This window comes from Globicephala melas, chromosome 20 (genome assembly GCF_963455315.2).
Source record: "Globicephala melas chromosome 20, mGloMel1.2, whole genome shotgun sequence".
Lineage (NCBI taxonomy): Eukaryota > Metazoa > Chordata > Mammalia > Artiodactyla > Delphinidae > Globicephala > Globicephala melas.
Window position 1 is genome coordinate 46,744,054 of NC_083333.1, and position 18,229 is coordinate 46,762,282.

Consider the following 18,229-nt stretch of genomic DNA (forward strand, 5'->3'; position numbering starts at 1 on the left):
TATAAGAAGAGTAAATTGAGTAAATGAATTTTGATTTCCAAATAGAGATTTGTGGTAAAGGCTTACAGCTTTATCTGCAAATAAATTTGAGAATTTTCAAGGTAGCAGTGTGAACTCCTAAAGTGACTACAGTGTTTTGTTTTGTTTATCTTACAGGATGTCATATTTGTTGCAGACACAGCAAATGCAATATTGATGTCACTTCAAGACAAGTCTCTTAATGTCCGGGCCAAAGCAGCCTGGTCCCTAGGCAACCTGACAGACACTCTGATTGTCAACATGTAGGTGACTCAGCTCATTTCTCCTAGGTGACTTCCAAGCCTAAGGTCCCAAGAGGATATCTTTGAGCCCTATTATAAAACCAAAACCTTAGTAATGGTTGCCCTACTTTTTAAATATTGTGTTTGTATTTTTTTAAGTCATACATTCACAGGTTAAAAAAAGAATTCAAACAGTACAAAGGGGTATGCAGTATAAAGCCTTTCTCCTACCTTAATCCCCTAGTTTCCCTCCCCAGAGGCGACTGCTTTATTCATACACAAGTATCTTGCTTTTTGTCATTTAACTCTAACATATAACATGTATAAGCATTCTCCTGACTTCTACTGACTTTTTATAAATTGGTATTTATTATTACACAGTCATCACTATGTGATGATTATTTCACCATTACCCTGTAAGTGAACATTCATGTTATTTTAGGCTTTTATATGCATTGAACATTTTCGTGCATGAAATCTCTCCATTTTGAGATATTCTTTTTGGTTACATCCAAAAGAATGTGGACCTACTAGGTCAAAAGGTATAAACTGTAAGTTCTTGGTATAATCTGAACAGATTTGTGGAGCTGTTTTTATAGTTATACTGAGTGAATATAATTTGTACATGTCTATATTTAACTGGGCTTTACCTTTTAACATGTTTTGCCTGCTTTGGATGGGACAGGGAAACACCAGACCCAAGTTTCCAGGAAGAGTTCTCTGGCCTCCTGCTCTTGAAGATGCTGCGATCAGCTATAGAGGCATCCAAGGATAAAGACAAGGTAGACTGACAGCAAAACCTAATATTTTTCAGTTAGATACTTAGTGTATTACAGTTTTATCCCACCAAACTTATCCCTGTTCAAAGGAGATTGAGGGTGTACTCAGGGTATGTAGTGTACACTCCACACTTGTACAGTTTCTTTCCTGTCTTATGAAAAATATCAGTGCCATTTATTTTATTTTTTAAATTTATTTATTTATTTTACTTATTTGTTTTTGGCTGCATTGGGTGCTTGTCGCTGCGCGCGGGCTTTCTCCAGTTGCAGTGAGTGGGGGCTACTCTATGTTGTGGTGTGCGGGCTTCCCATTGTGGTGGCTTCTCTTGTTGCAGAGCACGGGCTCTAGGCGCACGGGCTTCAGTAGTTGTGGCTCGCGGGCTCTAGAGCGCAGGCTCAATAGTTGTGGCACACGGGCTTAGTTGCTCCGTGGCATGTGGGATCTTCCCGGACCAGGGCTCGAACCTGTGTCCCCTGCATTGGCAGGCGGATTCTTAACCACTGCGCCAGCAGGGAAGCTCGTCAGTGCCATTTGTAAGACTACTCCATGGTATGTCCATGTAGCTGTTTTTTCCCAAAAATCTTTAAGTAGAATAGACAAGTCAGAAAGATGAGCAGCTTGGCTTTGGACATTCCCTGTTACACTATTAAGTTTTAAAAATGTAGACCTAAGCTTTAGGGTCAGGCAGACATGGTTCAAATCCTGGCTTGCCGGTTACTAGCTAAGTGACCTTTGGTGCATTATTTAACTTCTACGAAGGTGAATTTCTTCCATAACATGGAAGTTGTTACATATACCTCATTGGATTCCAAGATGCCTTTTTTTTTTCTTAAAATCTTTATTGCAGTATAATTGCTTTACAGTGGTGTGCTAATTTATGCTGTATAACAAAGTGAATCAGCTATACATATACACTTATCCCCATTTCTCCTCCCTCTTGCATCTCCCTCCCACCCTCCCTATCCCACCCCTCTAGGTGGACACAAAGCACTGAGCTGATCTCCCTGTGCCATGCGGCTGCTTCCCACTAGCTATCTATTTTACATTTGGTAGTATATATATGTCCGTGCCACTGTCTCACTTCGTCCCAGCTTATCCTTCCCCCTCCCCGTATCCTCAAGTCCATTCTCTACATCTGCATCTTTATTCCTGTCCTGCCCCTAGGTTCTTCAGAACCTTTTTTTTTAGATTCCATGTATATGTGTTAGCATATAGTATTTGACTTACTTCACTCTGTATGACAGACTCTAGGTCCATCCACCTCACTGCAAATAACTCAATTTCATTTCTTTTTATGGCTGAGTAATATTCCATTGTATATATGTGCCACATCTTCTTTATCCATTCATCTGTTGATGGACACTTAGGTTGCTTCCATGTCCTGCCTATTGTAAGTAGAGCTGCAATGAACATTGTGGTACATGACTCTTTTTGAATTATGGTTTTCTCAGGGTATATGCCCAGTAGTGGGATTACTGGGTCATATGGTAGTTCTGTTTTTCGTTTTTTAAGGAACCTCCATACTGTTCTCCATAGTGGCTGTATCAATTTACATTCACACCAACAGTGCAAGAAGGTTCCCTTTTCTCCACACCCTCTCCAACATTTATTGTTTGTAGATTTTTTGATGATGGCCATTCTGACCCGTGTGAGGTGATACCTCATTGTAGTTTTGATTTGCATTTCTCTAATGATCAGTGATGTTGAGCATCCTTTCATGTGTTTGTTGGCAGTCTGTAGATCTTCTTTGGAGAAGTGTCTATTTAGGTCTTCTGCCCATTTTTGGATTGGGTTGTTTGTTTTTTTAATATTGAGCTGCATGAGCTGCTTGTATATTTTGGAGATTAATCCTTTGTCCGTTGATTCATTTGCAAATATCTTCTCCCATTTGCGGTACACGGGCCTCTCACCGTTGTGGCCTCTCCCATTGCGGAGCACAGGCTCCGGATGCACAGGCTCAGCGGCCATGGCTCACGGGCCCATCTGCTCCGCGGCATGTGGGATCTTCCTGGACCGGGGCACGAACCCGTGTCCCCTGCATCGGCAGGCGGACTCCCAACCACTGTGCCACCAGGGAAGCCCCTCTTCCATTTTGAGGGTTGTCTTTTCGTCTTGTTTATGGTTTCTTTTGCTGTGCAAAAGCTTTTAAGTTTCATAAGGTCCTGTTTGTTTATTTTTATTTCCATTTCTCTAGGAGGTGGGTCAAAAAGGATCTTGCTGTGATTTATGTTATAGAATGTTCTGCCTGTGTTTTCCTCTAACAGTTTTATAGTGTCTGGCCTTACATTTAGGTCTTTAATCCATTTTGAGTTTATTTTTGTGTATGGTGTTAGGGAGTGTTCTAATTTCATTCTTTTACATGTAGCTGTCCAGTTTTCCCAGCACCACTTATTGAAGAGGTTGTCTTTTCTCCATTGTATATTCTTGCCTCCTTTATCAAAGATAAGGTGACCATATGTATGTTTATCTCTGGGCTTTCTCTCCTGTTCCATTGACAAGATGCCTTTTTTTAATAGCACCTAGCATAGTACCTGACTGATAGCAAGTGCTTAATTTAGTACAGTGGTTCTGGGAAGCCCTACATCAGGCTAATTTAGTCAGAATTGGTTTTTTAAAAAGAAAGCTTCCCAGATGATTCTAGTATGCTGCAAAGGTTGAGACTCTAGTCTAGGAGAAAAGTATTGACTGGAATTATGAAACCTAGCTTTTCCTCCAAGCCTTGCTGCAAACCACCAGTGTCCTGTTGCCCCTGGGCCTTACACACCATCTCTGTACCACAAGGAAAATGGACCTCTCTGAAGTCCAGTCTAACATTAAAAAAATCAGGGCAAGGAGCTCTGCAGAACCTGACCTCTCTGATGGGTCAGGATGTTAACCACACAAGACCTTGCCGAGTTCTAAGAACTTGCACCTTTACAGGCTGAATTTTTCATTATCTCTCTTGCTTTAAGATGTCTTGGGCATCCTGGATTTTTTTAAGTGGAAATTATACTTTCTGACACGTCTTTAGCATGTTTTACGTTTGATTCTAGGTAAAAAGCAATGCAGTCCGGGCCCTTGGAAATTTGCTTCATTTTCTGCAACCATCTCATATAGAAAAACCCAGATTTGCTGAAATCATTGAGGAGGCTATCCAGGCCCTAATTTCTACTGTTCTAATTGAGGCTGCCATGAAAGTCCGATGGAATGCTTGTTACGCAATGGGGAATGTATTTAAAAATTCTGCTCTTCCCTTAGGTAAGAATGTCTCCCTCTCCTCTGGTGGAGGGCCTCTTTGGACAGCACACACCAGTGTGCATTGTTAGTAAAGCCACGGTATTATTCATAATGTTTTAAAAAATGGAAACATACTGAACACCCCACTTTAGGGGAAAGGTGAGATAAATCATGGTATATGTATTCAGAGAGATACTTTGTTGCCACTTAAAGTTATGTTTACAAAAAGTTTTTGGTAATCTGGGAAAATACTTCTGATGTTAAGCAAATTAAAACAGGATATGAAAATTGTTTCTACAGTACAATCTCAGTTAATGGATAGAAAAAAGACTGAAAAGAAATTAGTCTAATTATTAACAGTGGTTGCCTCTGAATGGGATGATGAGTAGGATTTTATCTGCTTTCATTTTCTAAGTTTTTTACAGTGAGCATCTATCATTTTAACAATCAGGAAAAAAATAAAGGGGAAAACAGACCTGGGAGGAAGAGGGTATAAATTGGAGATTCCATATGCGCCCTTGGTACTGAAGTGGAATGCTGCGTAGGGATCTGCCTCTGAGTAATGACATGCTGTGCACCTTGATATATCATCAGTGGCTGACAGCTGCTTGGGTGTCTGGATCGCAGCCTCCTAATCCCAGTCGCTTGAATTGCCAGCATTTACCTTACATATTTGTCTCTGTGACAAGATTTGAAACATAAGTGTGTGTTCCTGGAGAGGTGAAGCCATTCTGGACCAGCAGAGCCTGCATCACGTTAGGGAAATCTGGCTCTTCTCCCCTTTACTGCCAAGAGCGTCCAGGCGGACCAGTCAGCCGGGAACCAGTGGAGATGTAGCCTCGTGGCTTTTTCCACTGAGGAAACAGCCTGAAGTAACCTTTGGGGTTGGAGCTCGTGGAAGCTGGGTATCTGCTGCCTGTCTTCAGAGACATCAGAGATGTTGGGAAGGGCTGGGAGCATTAGGGAAGCTGCCTTCTACTCTGCTGCCCACCTTGAGGACTGAGAACTCCCGAAATGGAGTAAGTGGTAACTCTGACAAGGAATAAAGCTGGCCGATTTCCTGGGGCCAACAGGAAGCGAGAGGAGCCAAGAATCTAGGCATCATCTTCTCAATATTAGAAAATTGAGCCTTCATTTAATCTGAGTCCTCTGTCCCCCAGTCACTGCCTAGACAGTATTTTCTTTTTCTTTGCAATTAAATGCATGACTTGCTTTGTCCAGAGCAGGGTCTAGATGCTAATCTGTGTGATGAAATGGCCTTTTGCCAGCATGAGCAGGGCTGGGCATACAGTTGTGCACTTTGTGCGCTGCTCAGAAGCACCCAGCCGAGAGGACAGGTGGGGCTGCAGTTCAGTCCCTGCTTCTCCCACCAAGCCTCACCGCCTCAGACGAGCATCTTCCCAGAGAAGGAGCCTCTTTCTAAGTCACCAAAGTTCCTATTCAGGGTAGCAGAAGTCCTGAGCACATGTCATGCTCATCTAGGGAAAGGGAGAGCTTTGGGAGCCGGTACTTGGCCACTAACCTAGGATCCCATAGTCACTCACCACCCCGATCTTGTAGGATTATTGTGAGAATTAAATGAAAACATAAAATGACTAACTTGAGCGCTAGTGTATGTGCTTCCTTCTACCCCTCTCACCCCACTTATTTTTAAACCTTTATTTGCTTTAATGACTATGGATTCTTTCTAGGAACAGCCCTGTGGACCTCCCAGGCCTACAACGCCCTGACATCAGTTGTGACATCATGCAAGAACTTCAAAGTGCGCATCAGATCTGCCGCTGCCCTTTCTGTCCCGGGCAAGAGAGAGCACTATGGATCTGTTGACCAGTACGCTCAGATCTGGAATGCATTGGTCACTGCCTTACAGAAGAGTGAAGACACCACAGACTTTTTGGAATTCAAGTACTGTGCTAGCCTACGGACCCAAATCTGCCAGGCACTGATTCACCTCTTGAGCTTGGCCAGCGCCTCAGACCTGTCCTGCATCAAAGAAACCCTTGAATTGAATGGGGACATGGTCCAGTCGTATATCCTACAGTTTTTAAAATCAGGAACAGAGAGAGATGACACTGGAGCACCCCACAGCCCGCAGGAAAGAGACCAGATGGTCAAAACAGCCCTGGAGCACATAAGCAGTGTCCAGGCACTGGCTGGCGACACAGCCAAAAGGGCCATCATGGGCTTTTTAGAAGATATCCTGGCCGTTTATTTTGACTCATCTGGATCACAGGCAGCACTCTTAGGATTAACAAATCGGTGAATATTTTACCGGACCTTCCATGTGTCAAGTGATGACAGGAAGACCTGAGTTTGAGCATCAGATGTGTGGGATTTAATCTTAGGGGCAGAAACAGTCCTTTCACTATTTACTTAGATTGAGTTAGCAGCTATTTAAATTTTTCTCAAAGGGCTCAGCCACTTTAGAGAGTGGTTTCACTGTGTTGGCCATGGCCATGGTTGTTGGAACCCCTGACCTGTGCACGCGGGAGCCAAGGAGTTGGGTTGTCTTGTGGGCTGAGCAGACTGGGGGTTGTAAAAAGTGTTTAGTCTCAGAAGAGTATTTTTAGAATAGCAAAAGGATTTCGGAGTTAGAATGTTGTATATTGTGTCTCTGGGAATTGTTTTTCTTTTATAATAAACTAATGTAAAGCAGTGTGCCCATAATCTACCATTTTTATCAAGTTGCATTTATAGAAAGCTGTGAGCAGAGCTGCTGTTCAGCCAGTTTGTTCTGGTACAGCTGCATCAGTTGCTAAAATACTGAGACGGTTCCTTACAGGTTAATAAATAGCGGTTGCACTGAGCTCCCCAAGTGGCAACCCTGTAAACCCCCTCCACGCCTTCCCTCAAGCCTGTAAAGAGTGAACTGGCACGCAAGGGCCTCTGGCCTAGGCCCATGTCCATTTCACCCTGGCGGTAACATCAGCTTCTATCTGAATTTCCTAATGCCCTTTAGGAGAATGTGGTCCCATATGCTAAATTTATGGTTGTTTTGCCACTTTTGGGTTTGTGCCTTAAAAAAGGATTCTTTGTTTAATTTAGATGATTACAAAGAAAGGTTTTTAAGTTGTATTTTGATAATGCCCAAGCAGTTATAAAAAGTAATTTCTCACTGAAAAATTATTGACATTTAAATTTTGTGTATATCTCTTGACCACCAACAATTTATTGGAAATTATTTCAGTCAGGAATTTAGAGATATATAATAAAAGATTCCACACTTATACTTGATATGGGATAAATAAGAATCAAGATACGTAGAGTGGGTTTGGGCAATATATTATTTACCTATGGTTATTTAGCTTAAAATACATATTTCACAGCATACATACGTCCTCAGTTTTTCTTCTTTGCCCTTAAGTTACTCTTCTCCCTCTGTGTTGTTGTATGTTCAGAAAATACTGTTTAGGCAAAGACTAGGGAACAGAGTGCTCAGAGAGCTGAAGGCTCACTTTTCTGTTGGTAGAGTACAAGTTTCCAAAGAATGAGACTACCAGCACAGTAAAAACTACCATATAGAGCATTCTTTAGACTTGCTTTTCTTTGGAGATGATTCTGGACACGATTTTTTATAGAGGCCATGGAACTGAGTTGAACCTGTACTGACCCTGCAATGAATCTTAGGACTTCCTTCTCTTGAAGGAATATATTCTTAGTAGCAGTTTATTTGCTTGTTGTTTTCATGAAAGTAAAAATGTGGCATATATAACTTATTCCTGGTTCTTTGGGCTTTCACTGGTGGGTTCCTTGATAAAATATCTGTGAAGTGACTTTGAATGGTTTTACTTGATGATTCACTCTTATCCTTTGCTTGTCTTGAATAAAATCTAATTTTTTTCTTTCTAAACCTTTTGCTTCCTTTAAGGTGTCCAGGTTTCTGAAAACAGATGTTAATATTCGTATGCAGGGAAAAAGCAAGGGTAAGCACTTCTAGAAATTCCATAATGCAGGGTGTGGGCTTCCGTCCCAATGGGGTGCTGATTCTCTTCTCCCTGTGGCTTTGTGGGTGTACACCTGGGCCAGGGGCTCCTCTCAGACACCTGGGCTGGGGCCTCAGTAAAGCTGCCATTATGAAAGGAAGCCACTCAGAGAATAAAGGGCCGGAACTTATTTGACGCAGAAACAGTAGGAAGTCTGGCTCTGATACAGAATTCTAATTCAGAATGCCAAATTCTGAACTTTCTTTTGATATTTGAAAGAAAAATTTGGAGGAATCAGCTTGGCACAGATGTCTAGATTCTTTATTCATTGAACTGACAGCATTAGGAAACATCACTTATATTCAAACCTTTCCTGTGAAACCCACTAATTCCTGCCCACTTCTAGAACCCGAGGAAGACGCACACTGTAACCTCTTTTGTAGAATTAGTTAATGGTAGAGCCAGTGCCCTAAGGTGATTAGAGGGTAGACAGAAACCTCCTATAGAATAGCAGGGCAGCAACTTCCCTGATTTTGATATTTGTATGTGAATCCAGACGAGGAGCAGAATCTCACGAACCTAAGAGCTAAGTGAGTTCTAGTTACTCCGGTTCATTCGGCCTTCACCTCATTAATATAGTGCAGCCTCTCTGGAGACATAATTCTAAACAGGAGCAGCTGTGTCAATGGAAAAAGCCCTTCCTTGAGAATTATTGCTCTGCAATCTATTCTATGACCTAGTAGGATTGACTCTAGGAACACAGGTATTTTTTAAATTTAGAAGTTCTGTTAACAAAATGTTATCACATTGATAGGTCAAATAAGAAAACTCATAAAAATGGTCATTTTTATGGTTACTGAAAGAGCACTTGATAAAACTCAATGTTCTTTACTGATGAAAAATCCTTTTAAAGATTTTAAAGAATAAAAAAAGATGCTTCGTTAACATCATAAAATATTTCTATCTTGATGGTGACTTTGCTAAAAAAGTCACAACCAAGACAAGCAAGCCTGTCAGCACCACTGTTACCTAACATTGTGTAATTTGATAGTGTGATTAAATAAACCAAAAGTAGAATTTTCCAAGTTTTTTCAAAGAGAGGTTCCAAATTATCTTTATTTGTAGAACACCAGTCTGAGGGATGGAATTCACAAATAATTATTTGTAGAAAATCAACTCAGAAAATAATAGAATAAAAGTTCTGTAAGGTAGCTGGTTACAAAGTAAATATGCCAAAATCAATAGCTCCTCTATATATCAACAATAACCAATAAGATTTTTTTAATGTTAAAAAAGATCCTATCGGGCTTCCCTGGTGGCGCAGTGGTTGGGGGTCTGCCTGCCGATGCGGGGGACGCGGGTTCATGCCCCAGTCCGGGAGGATCCCACGTGCTGTGGAGCGGGTGGGCCCGTGGGCCGTGGCCGCTGGGCCTGCGCGACCGGAGCCTGTGCCCCGCGACGGGAGAGGCCACGGCAGTGAGAGGCCCGCGTACCGGAAAAAAAAAAAAAAAAATCCTATCACAATAGTAATAAAAAGAATAACATACCCAGGAATAAATCTAACCAAAGCGTATGCAAGGATTTTGTGAAAAAATTAAAAAAATTTGTTGGAGGTCATTGAAGACGACATTAAAAAAAAAAAAAATGAGGGCTTCCCTGGTGGTGCAGTGGTTGGGGGTCCGCCTGACGATGCAGGGGACACAGGTTCGTGCCCCGGTCTGGGAGGATCCCATGTGCCGTGGAGCGGCTGCGCCCGTGGGCTGTGGCCGCTGGGCCTGCGCGTCCGGAACCTGTTGCTCCGCGGCGGGAGAGGCCACAGCGGTGAGAGGCCCGCGTACCGCAAAAAGGGAAAAAAAAAAAAATGAGAAGATATACCATGTTCCTAGATAGAAGGACCCTTTATTATAAAAAGACCATATCTCTCTGAAACTATAAATTTAGCTTAAGTCCTATCAAAAACAATATTTTTAATGGCAAAATGATTCTAAAGTTCATCTGGAAAAATGAATGTAAAAATTCATACCAAGGATTAGGCTTCTAGCCACCACACTGCAGGGGAAAAGAGAATCTCTTCCTCAGTTAGGGTGCCCTAAGGGAGCATTTTTCAGCCTTTGTAAATCCACGGCCCTGTTTGTTACATAAAAATCCATCTCTTATTCTCATTCCAGTCCTAGCCCACCCTGTCTCTCCCACTGCATGCAGCTGTAGTGCCTGGACTCAATGCATGCAGCTGTAGTGCCTGGACTCAATGCATGGAGCAGCTATCTTGGAAAGGAAAGAATAACAGGAAGATCAGGGAAGGAAAGGGGAACTCCGAGTACCACCAAACTGGCAGTAAGTTTACTGTTTTTCCCACTCTGGTGTCTCCTGGCCTGGACTCCAAGCAGACAGAATCCTGGACCTGCATACCATGAAGGCAGAAGGAGCTCCCAGAGAAGCTGTCTATTTCTGGTCCTAGGATGGGGCAAGAGGGCCTATGTAAGTCAGAGAGAGTCAGGGAGATCCCTGTTTATTGCTGCTTCTCATCTCCCACTCCAGCCCCTCGGCAATCCCACTGCAGCAGAGGCTGTCACAGCCAGGCAGGTGCCTAAAACTTCAGGGAGGGGAACCCTTCTCTCTGACCAGAGGAAGTGCGGTCCCAACAGCAAGAGAGTGATGCCCATTGCTTTCTCTTGCTCTCTGGGTTTTCTCATTTGACTTCTTGGTGTGATAATATTTTGTTAATAGAACTGTGACACCAGAGGGAAATTCAAAACCGTGAGAATGAAGGAAGAGCAACAGAAATGGGAAATATTTGGATAAATAGACTATTTTTCTCATCTTAAGCTTTTTATAACATGTATAATCAGTTAAAACAAGACTTATAACATTGTCTGACGGGGTCTTCAGTGAATATAGGTGTAATACACATGAAAGTTACCCCATAAAGAGGAAGTGTGAAGAGGTTTATACGGTAGTCAGATTTCTATATTTCACTTGAATGATAAAATATTAATCCCAAACAACCTATGAAAAGTTAAGTATTTTTTAGTCGCTAAAGAAACCACATGCACACACACACAAATTACACAGAAGATATATTTAAAAGCTCAATAGGTAAAGTGGAATACTAAAAAATATTCAAATAATCCAAAAGAAGACAGGAAACGAAAGACAGGAATGAAAAACATAGGGAACAAATAGAAAACAAAAAACAGTAGACCTAAATCCAAACATATCAACAGTTACATTAAGTTTAAAAGGTCTAAGTATACTAATTAAAAGACGAGATTGTCCAAATGTAAAAATATCCAAGACCCAGCTATATGCGTTTTATAAGAAACCCATTTAAAATAAGTAGTATAGGTTAAAAATAAAAGGAGAAAGAAAAATATACCATGCAAATACTAATCAAAAGAAATTTGGAGTAGCTATATACTGTCAGACAAAATAGACTTCAGAGCAAGAAAATTTACCAGGCAAAAACATGGAAATTGCATAATGATAACAGTGTCAAGTCACAGAGAAGACCTAACAATGCTAAATGGGTATGAACCTAACAACACATCTTCAAAACACATGAAGCAAAGACTGATAGAACTGAAAGGAGAAATGGCAAGTCAGCAATTAACAGTTGGAGACTTTTAACACTCACTCCTTTCTCAGTAACCAATAGGACCAATAGACCATATTCTGGATCATGAAACTCAACAGATTTTTAAGAATTGAAATCATACCAAGTATGATCTCTGACCATAATGAAATTAAGCCAGAAATCAATCACCAGGACATCTCTAATTACTTGAAATTAAATAACATACTTCTAAGTAATCCATAGGAGGTCGAAGGGGCAAGTCTCAAAGGATATTGGAAAATGAGAACTTAGAAAATACTTGAAACTGAACAAAATGAAAATATAATAGTATTTGATATATAATATATCAAAATGTATAGATGCAGCTAAAGCAAAGCTTTGATGGAAATTTATAATATTTGGTACTTATTTTAGAGAAGAAGAAAGGTTTCAAACAATCACCTAAATTTCAAACTTAACGAGGAAAATAAGAAAAAAACCTAGAGCAAGCAGAAGGAAGAAAATTATACTGAGTGAAAGAAGCCACTCTCAAAATGTTACAAACTGTGATTCCATTTACATGACATTATGGAAAAGGCAAAACTTTAGGAATGGAAGACAAATCAGTGGTTTGCAGGGATTGGGATGGGGGCAGGATTCGACTATAGGGAAGCATGAGGGAGTTTTGGAGGGATGATGGAACTGTTTGGAGTCCTGATTGTGGTGGTAGTTACATAAATCTATGCACGTGACAGAACGCATAGTACAGAATACTCCCCCAAACATCTATAATTTAAAAAATCTCTCTCTCTCACACACACACATACACAGACACACACTCTCTTGATCTCTCTTTGTCACTGTACAGACTGTATCTTTGTACCATTGGGTACACATAGCCAACTGTGTGCCAGGTATAGTAGCACTAAATATATTTTTTAAATATATTTTAAAAGATGGGAGTTTATCTTATGCCTAATTATAACGGTAATAATCAACATTTATTGGCTGCTTTTTATTTGCCAAGCACAAAAATGATCCTAGATGCATTATGTTAATGCATTTCTAACACTTAAACCATCCTATTATAAACAAGAATATATTTTGTAGCTATTTGTATTAAACATTTAAAATCTTTTTGGTTCTCTGATTCTTTTGGCAAACATTTTTTAAATTTTATTTTTTATTTATTTTTGGCTGCCTTGGGTCTTCATTGCTGCGCGTGGGCTTTCTCTGTTTGTGGCGAGCAGGGGCTACTCTTCATTGCGATGCGCGGGCTTCTTATTGCAGTGGCTTCTCTTGTTGTGGAGCACGGGCTCTAGGTGCGTGGGCTTCAGTAGTTGTGACATGTGGGCTCAGTAGTTGTAGCTCCTGGGCTCTAGAGCGCAGGTTCAGTAGTTGTGGTGCACAGGCTTAGTTGCTCCGTGGCATGTGGGACCTTCCCAGACCAGGGCTCAAACCCATGTCCCCTGCATTGGCAGGCAGATTCCCAACCACTGGGCCACCAGGGAAGTCCCAAACATTTTTTTTAATTGAGATATTGTTGATGTACAATATTATATAAGTTTCAGGTGTACACCATCGTGATTCACAATTTTTAAAGGTTATACTGCATTTATAGTTATTATAAAATATTGGCTATATTCCTTGTGCTGTACAATATATCCTTGTGGCTTACTTATTTTATACATAGTCGTTTGTGCCTCTTAAACTCCTATTCCTATTTTGCCCCTCCCCACTTCCTTCTCCCAACTGGTAACCGCTAGTTTGTTCTGTATATCTGTGAATCTGTTTCTTTGTTATATTCACAAGTTGGCGAACATTCTTAAAAGTACATACAAGCTGCAGCATGTCTTGGAAACTCAAGTTGTAAACTATAGCTATGTAGCAGGACGGCCAGCAGATGGAGACAGAGAACACAAAATGATTCAGACTCAGGGCTCTCACCAAAGCTGTGATTCTCAAGCTCGGGAGCTGCAGCACCTGGATTTCAGGTTGCTCTCGTTAGAGCAGTGTTTCTCAAACCTGGCTGCACGTTGGCATTACTTGGGGAACTTAAAAAAAAAAATACCGATTCTGAGTTTAGTGGTCGGGGGTACTTTTGCCATTGGGAGGTTTAAAATCTGCACAAATGATTCTAATTACAGCAAAGTTTCAGACCCACTACTTCAGAACACACACCAACAGGCGGTCTCAAGCTGGCATGTTTCAGAATCACCTGGAGAACTTGTGAAAACAAGTACCCAGACTGTTGTAGTCTTCATTCTTTGGAGAACCAGTGCATATTGAAATGTTGATGTATCAATTTAAGACCGTTACATATATAATCAGGACTAAATCTGATATAGTCTCAGACTAGAGTCTAATATATCAGAGTAACTTCAGGCATCAAATGTTTAAGAAAATTTTATAGGAGAAAAATTTTAATTGAGAAAACGCTAACCGTGAACTTAATTTTTCCCCTGGAAATGGAGAGATGCCCTGGGCCACCCCTAGCCTGTCTTGTGTAACACAAGAGCAAGGTTCCCAAGACTGGCCAGCAGGTTCCCTCGTCAGAGAAACATAGCCTATGCATGGTGTCGGGTTCCAGAAGTTTATAGTCGTGTTTGGTCATTCCATGGAAGGCATCAGGAAAAAGTAGAGCTGCTCAGGCAACCGGATTCCCAGCCTTCATGGTGCAGGCTCCCCCAATTTTTTTCCACTTTCTTTCACCAAAGTGTTTAAATTATTTTAATATTAAAACCATCATAGATTCATTTTCTAAATAACATTTATTGATTTTCCATATTATACAAGTAATGAATCTTCATTGTGGAACTTTAGGAAAAAACAAAACAATAAATATATGTAAGTAAGAATGACTTGAGATAATCACTATTATCATTTTGATATGTTTCATGATACATGTCTATGTATGTGTATACACTGTGTGGACTCACACACTTCAGTTATGTGTGTGTGCACATGAACACTCTTCCAGATATATTGTGGGAAATTAGTCTACAAAATTGCGATCATAACCTGTATACTTTCTTGTAGCCTGCTATTTTACTTAACAATGTATCATGAGCACTAAATACTCTTCTAAAACATGACTTTAATGATTTGATAATAGTCCATAGTATCAGTATTCCATAATTTATCCAGTTCTCTATGGGACATGGTTTTCCAATTGTTTGTTGATTTATATGCACTCTTTCATAGATGTTAGAATTTTATCGGGATGTGTGATGTGAGGCAGAGGTGTAACTGTGTGCCTTCCCAAGCAGTCAGCCAGGTGTCTACACCACTGATGTAGTAATCATGCAATAAACAATTAAAACATACTTGGAAAACTATAAGACATTGATGAAAGAAATTGAAGATGATGCAAACAGATGGAAAGATATACCATGTTCATGGATTGGAAGGATTAATATTGTTAAAATGACGATGCTCCCCAAGGCAATCTACAGATTCAGTGCAATCCCTATCAAAATACCAATGACATTTTTCACAGAACTGGAACAAATAATTCTAAAATTTGTATGGAACCACAAAAAGACCCTGAATAGCCAAAATAATCTTAAGAAAGAAGAACAAAACAGGAGGTATCATGCTCCCTGATTTCAAACTATGCTACAAAGCTACAGTAATCAAAACACTGTGGTACTGGCACAAAAGCAGGTACATAGATCAATGGAACCAAATAGACAGCCCAGAAATGAACCCACATTTATATGGGTAATTAATCTATGACAAAGGAGACCAGAATATACAATGGGGAAAAGACAGCCTCTTCAATAAATGGTGTTGGGAAAACTGGACAGCTACCTGCAAAGTAATCAAACTGGACTACTTTCTCACACCATGCAGAAAAACAAACTCAAAATAGATTAACGACTTAAATGTAAGACCTGAAACCATAAAACTTCTATAAGAAAATAAAGGCAGTATTTTTTGGATATGTCTCCTCAGGCAAGGGAAACAAGAGCAAAAATAAACAAGTGGGATTACATCAAACTAAAAAGCTTTTACACAGCAAAGGAAGCTATCAACAAAATGAAAAGTCCACCTCCTGAAAGGGAGAAGATATTTGCAAACAATATATCTGACAAAGGGTTAATATCCAAAATATACAAAGAACTCATACAACTCAACATCATAGAAACAAACAACCCAATTTAAAAATGGGCAGAGGACCTGAATAGACATTTTTCCAAAAAAAGATATACACGGCCAATAAACACACGAAAAGATGTTCAACACTACTAATCATCAGGGAAATGCAAATCAAAACCACAATGATATACCACCTCACACCTCTCAGAGTGGCTATCATCAAAAAGACAACAAATAACAAGAGTTGGCAAGGATGTAGAGAAAAGGGAACCTTCATTCACTGTTAGTGGGAGTGTAAATTGATGCCACCGCTATGGAAAACAGTATGGAGATTTCTCAAAAAATCAATGGTTGTTGATCCTTTACATGAAGGGAGAATCACATATGGTGAAGTTCATGGCATGTGTACCTTTTGAGCTGAAATATGAACACTCATGAGCCTAGATGTAAAGAACACTTGCTCTTGGTCAGGGAGGGACTGGTCAGACCCGCACCAGCAGGAGGTGGTGAAGTTAGGTAACTGGCCCAAAGTGGCGGAGTCTGAGCTCTTTCCAGTAACAAGCCCACCTTACATACACAAACCCAAGTGTGTCCCATCACATGGGTTCAGATCGGAGTACCTTCAGGTCCCTACACTTTTGGAAAAAGTTTAGCAATATGTATCCCAAAAGCCTTAAAAATCTTCCCACCTAGGAATGCCACTTCTGGAATTATTGTAAGGAAACCATCCAAAATGCAGGCAACACCTACTGTATAGCACAGAGGACTCTACTCGATGCTCTGTAATAAGCTGTATGGGAAAAGCATCTAAAAAAGAGTGGAGGGCTTCCCTGGTGGCGCAGTGGTTGAGAGTCCGCCTGCCGATGCAGGGGACACGGATTCATGCCCCGGTCCGGGAAGATGCCACGTGCCGTGGAGCGGCTGGGCCCGTGAGCCAGGGCCATTGAGCCTGCGCATCCGGAGCCTGTGCTCCACAACAGGAGAGGCCACAACAGTGAGAGGCCCACATAGCACAAAAAAAAAAAAAAAAAGAGTGGATATATGTATATGTATAAGTGATTCACTTTGCTGTACACCTGAAACTAACACAACATTGTAAATCAACTATACTCTAATAAAAATTAAACAAAGAAATAAAAAAAATGCAGGCAAATAGAGATTCATAAAGCTATCCATCACAACATTTTAATGGACAGAACTGGAAATAACCCAGATGTAAAACAGCTGGGCAATAGTTAAATCCACTATGGGACCTCTCTATGTTAAAGACCTTACAACCATTTAAAATGTTTATGAAGAGTTTTGAATGGTGTGGGGACACATTTATGTTATAATGTTAAGGAAATAAAATAGGCTACAAAATTTAATGCATATGTTTTAATAACAGCTCTGTTGGTACACTAAGGAAGAAAAATTTTCCAATGTATTAGGCATGGTTATTTCTGAGTAGAGAGACGAGTGATTTTTCATTCTATTCCATATATTTTAAAAAATATTTTGTCCTTTTATTCTACACGTTTTTGTGTAGTTCCAAGTTTTACACAAAGTGATCAGGAAAAAGTACACATTTATTTAAAAAGAAAACAAAAAGACCAAAAACTGAGTTACCAGTAAATATAAATGGCATTATAAGCACTATTGTGGTGTCCAGAAGAACTTCCCCTATCTGAATGATGCCAGTTTGGACTGGGGAATGCCACCTACCAAACCCCAGAGACCACCTGCCCTATGTTGTAGTATCTGTGTAGAACACACATTATTCCTTAACAATTTTATAGAAACTAACTCAGTTTTTTAAACTTAACTACATGTATTTTAAGATAAAATTTTAACTACTCTAAAATTAAAAAATAATACCACTTTCTATTCATGAGACCTAACCATAAAAATAAATACAATAAAGCAAAACAAATTACCAAATTCTAGACTGGTAAAGATTCTGAGCTTGAGCCCTTTTTTCTCTCTGTTTAATAAAAAGTGGGGGCAGAGGGGAGAGTGTTGTCAGGGAGAAAGGGACAGATTAGCAAAGTTTTGAGAGTTATTAAAATGTCCTAGCTCATCAACAGACCCCATGAATCAGAAAGATTGAAAGATAATTGAAGCGATCTTCTCACTGGAGACTTTGATTTGTTTTTAATCATTTGCCCAGGTAGCACCCAAACTGCCCACTATACCACACCCTGGGGGAAAGTGCCAGACAGTATTCCTAGCACCAGTGGATCTCCCTCAGTCTGTGGCCACTTGTCCATCTGGTTTTAAGGTCAAGGACAGGTGTTTCTACCATGAACGCCTTTCCATTCCTCTTACAATTCCAAAGTCCTACCTTGTTCAAGACTTTGGTGTTTCCATGCAATACTCCAATGCCTTCATCATTTATTTGCAAAGCATGTTTTGCG

At 40.3% G+C, this 18,229-nt stretch overlaps 1 protein-coding gene across 8 annotated transcripts in view; it reads left to right on the forward strand.

The window, feature by feature from the left end:
* The window catches only part of HEATR6 (HEAT repeat containing 6), a 130,153-nt gene that overhangs the window by 36,083 nt on the left and 75,841 nt on the right, over positions 1-18,229 (forward strand). For 5 of the 8 annotated variants that reach the window (XR_011377046.1, XR_011377047.1, XR_011377048.1 and 2 more), the window contains 6 exons: positions 157-281; positions 946-1,042; positions 4,073-4,277; positions 5,948-6,515; positions 8,125-8,179; positions 10,348-10,513. Coding sequence is in view for 2 of the 8 variants with exons in the window: in XM_060290322.1 (XP_060146305.1) it covers positions 157-281; positions 946-1,042; positions 4,073-4,277; positions 5,948-6,515; positions 8,125-8,140 (1,011 nt within the window). In the remaining 6 variants the exon portion in view is untranslated. The other 3 variants (XM_060290322.1, XR_011377049.1, XM_030881916.2) reach the window with 3 other exon arrangements.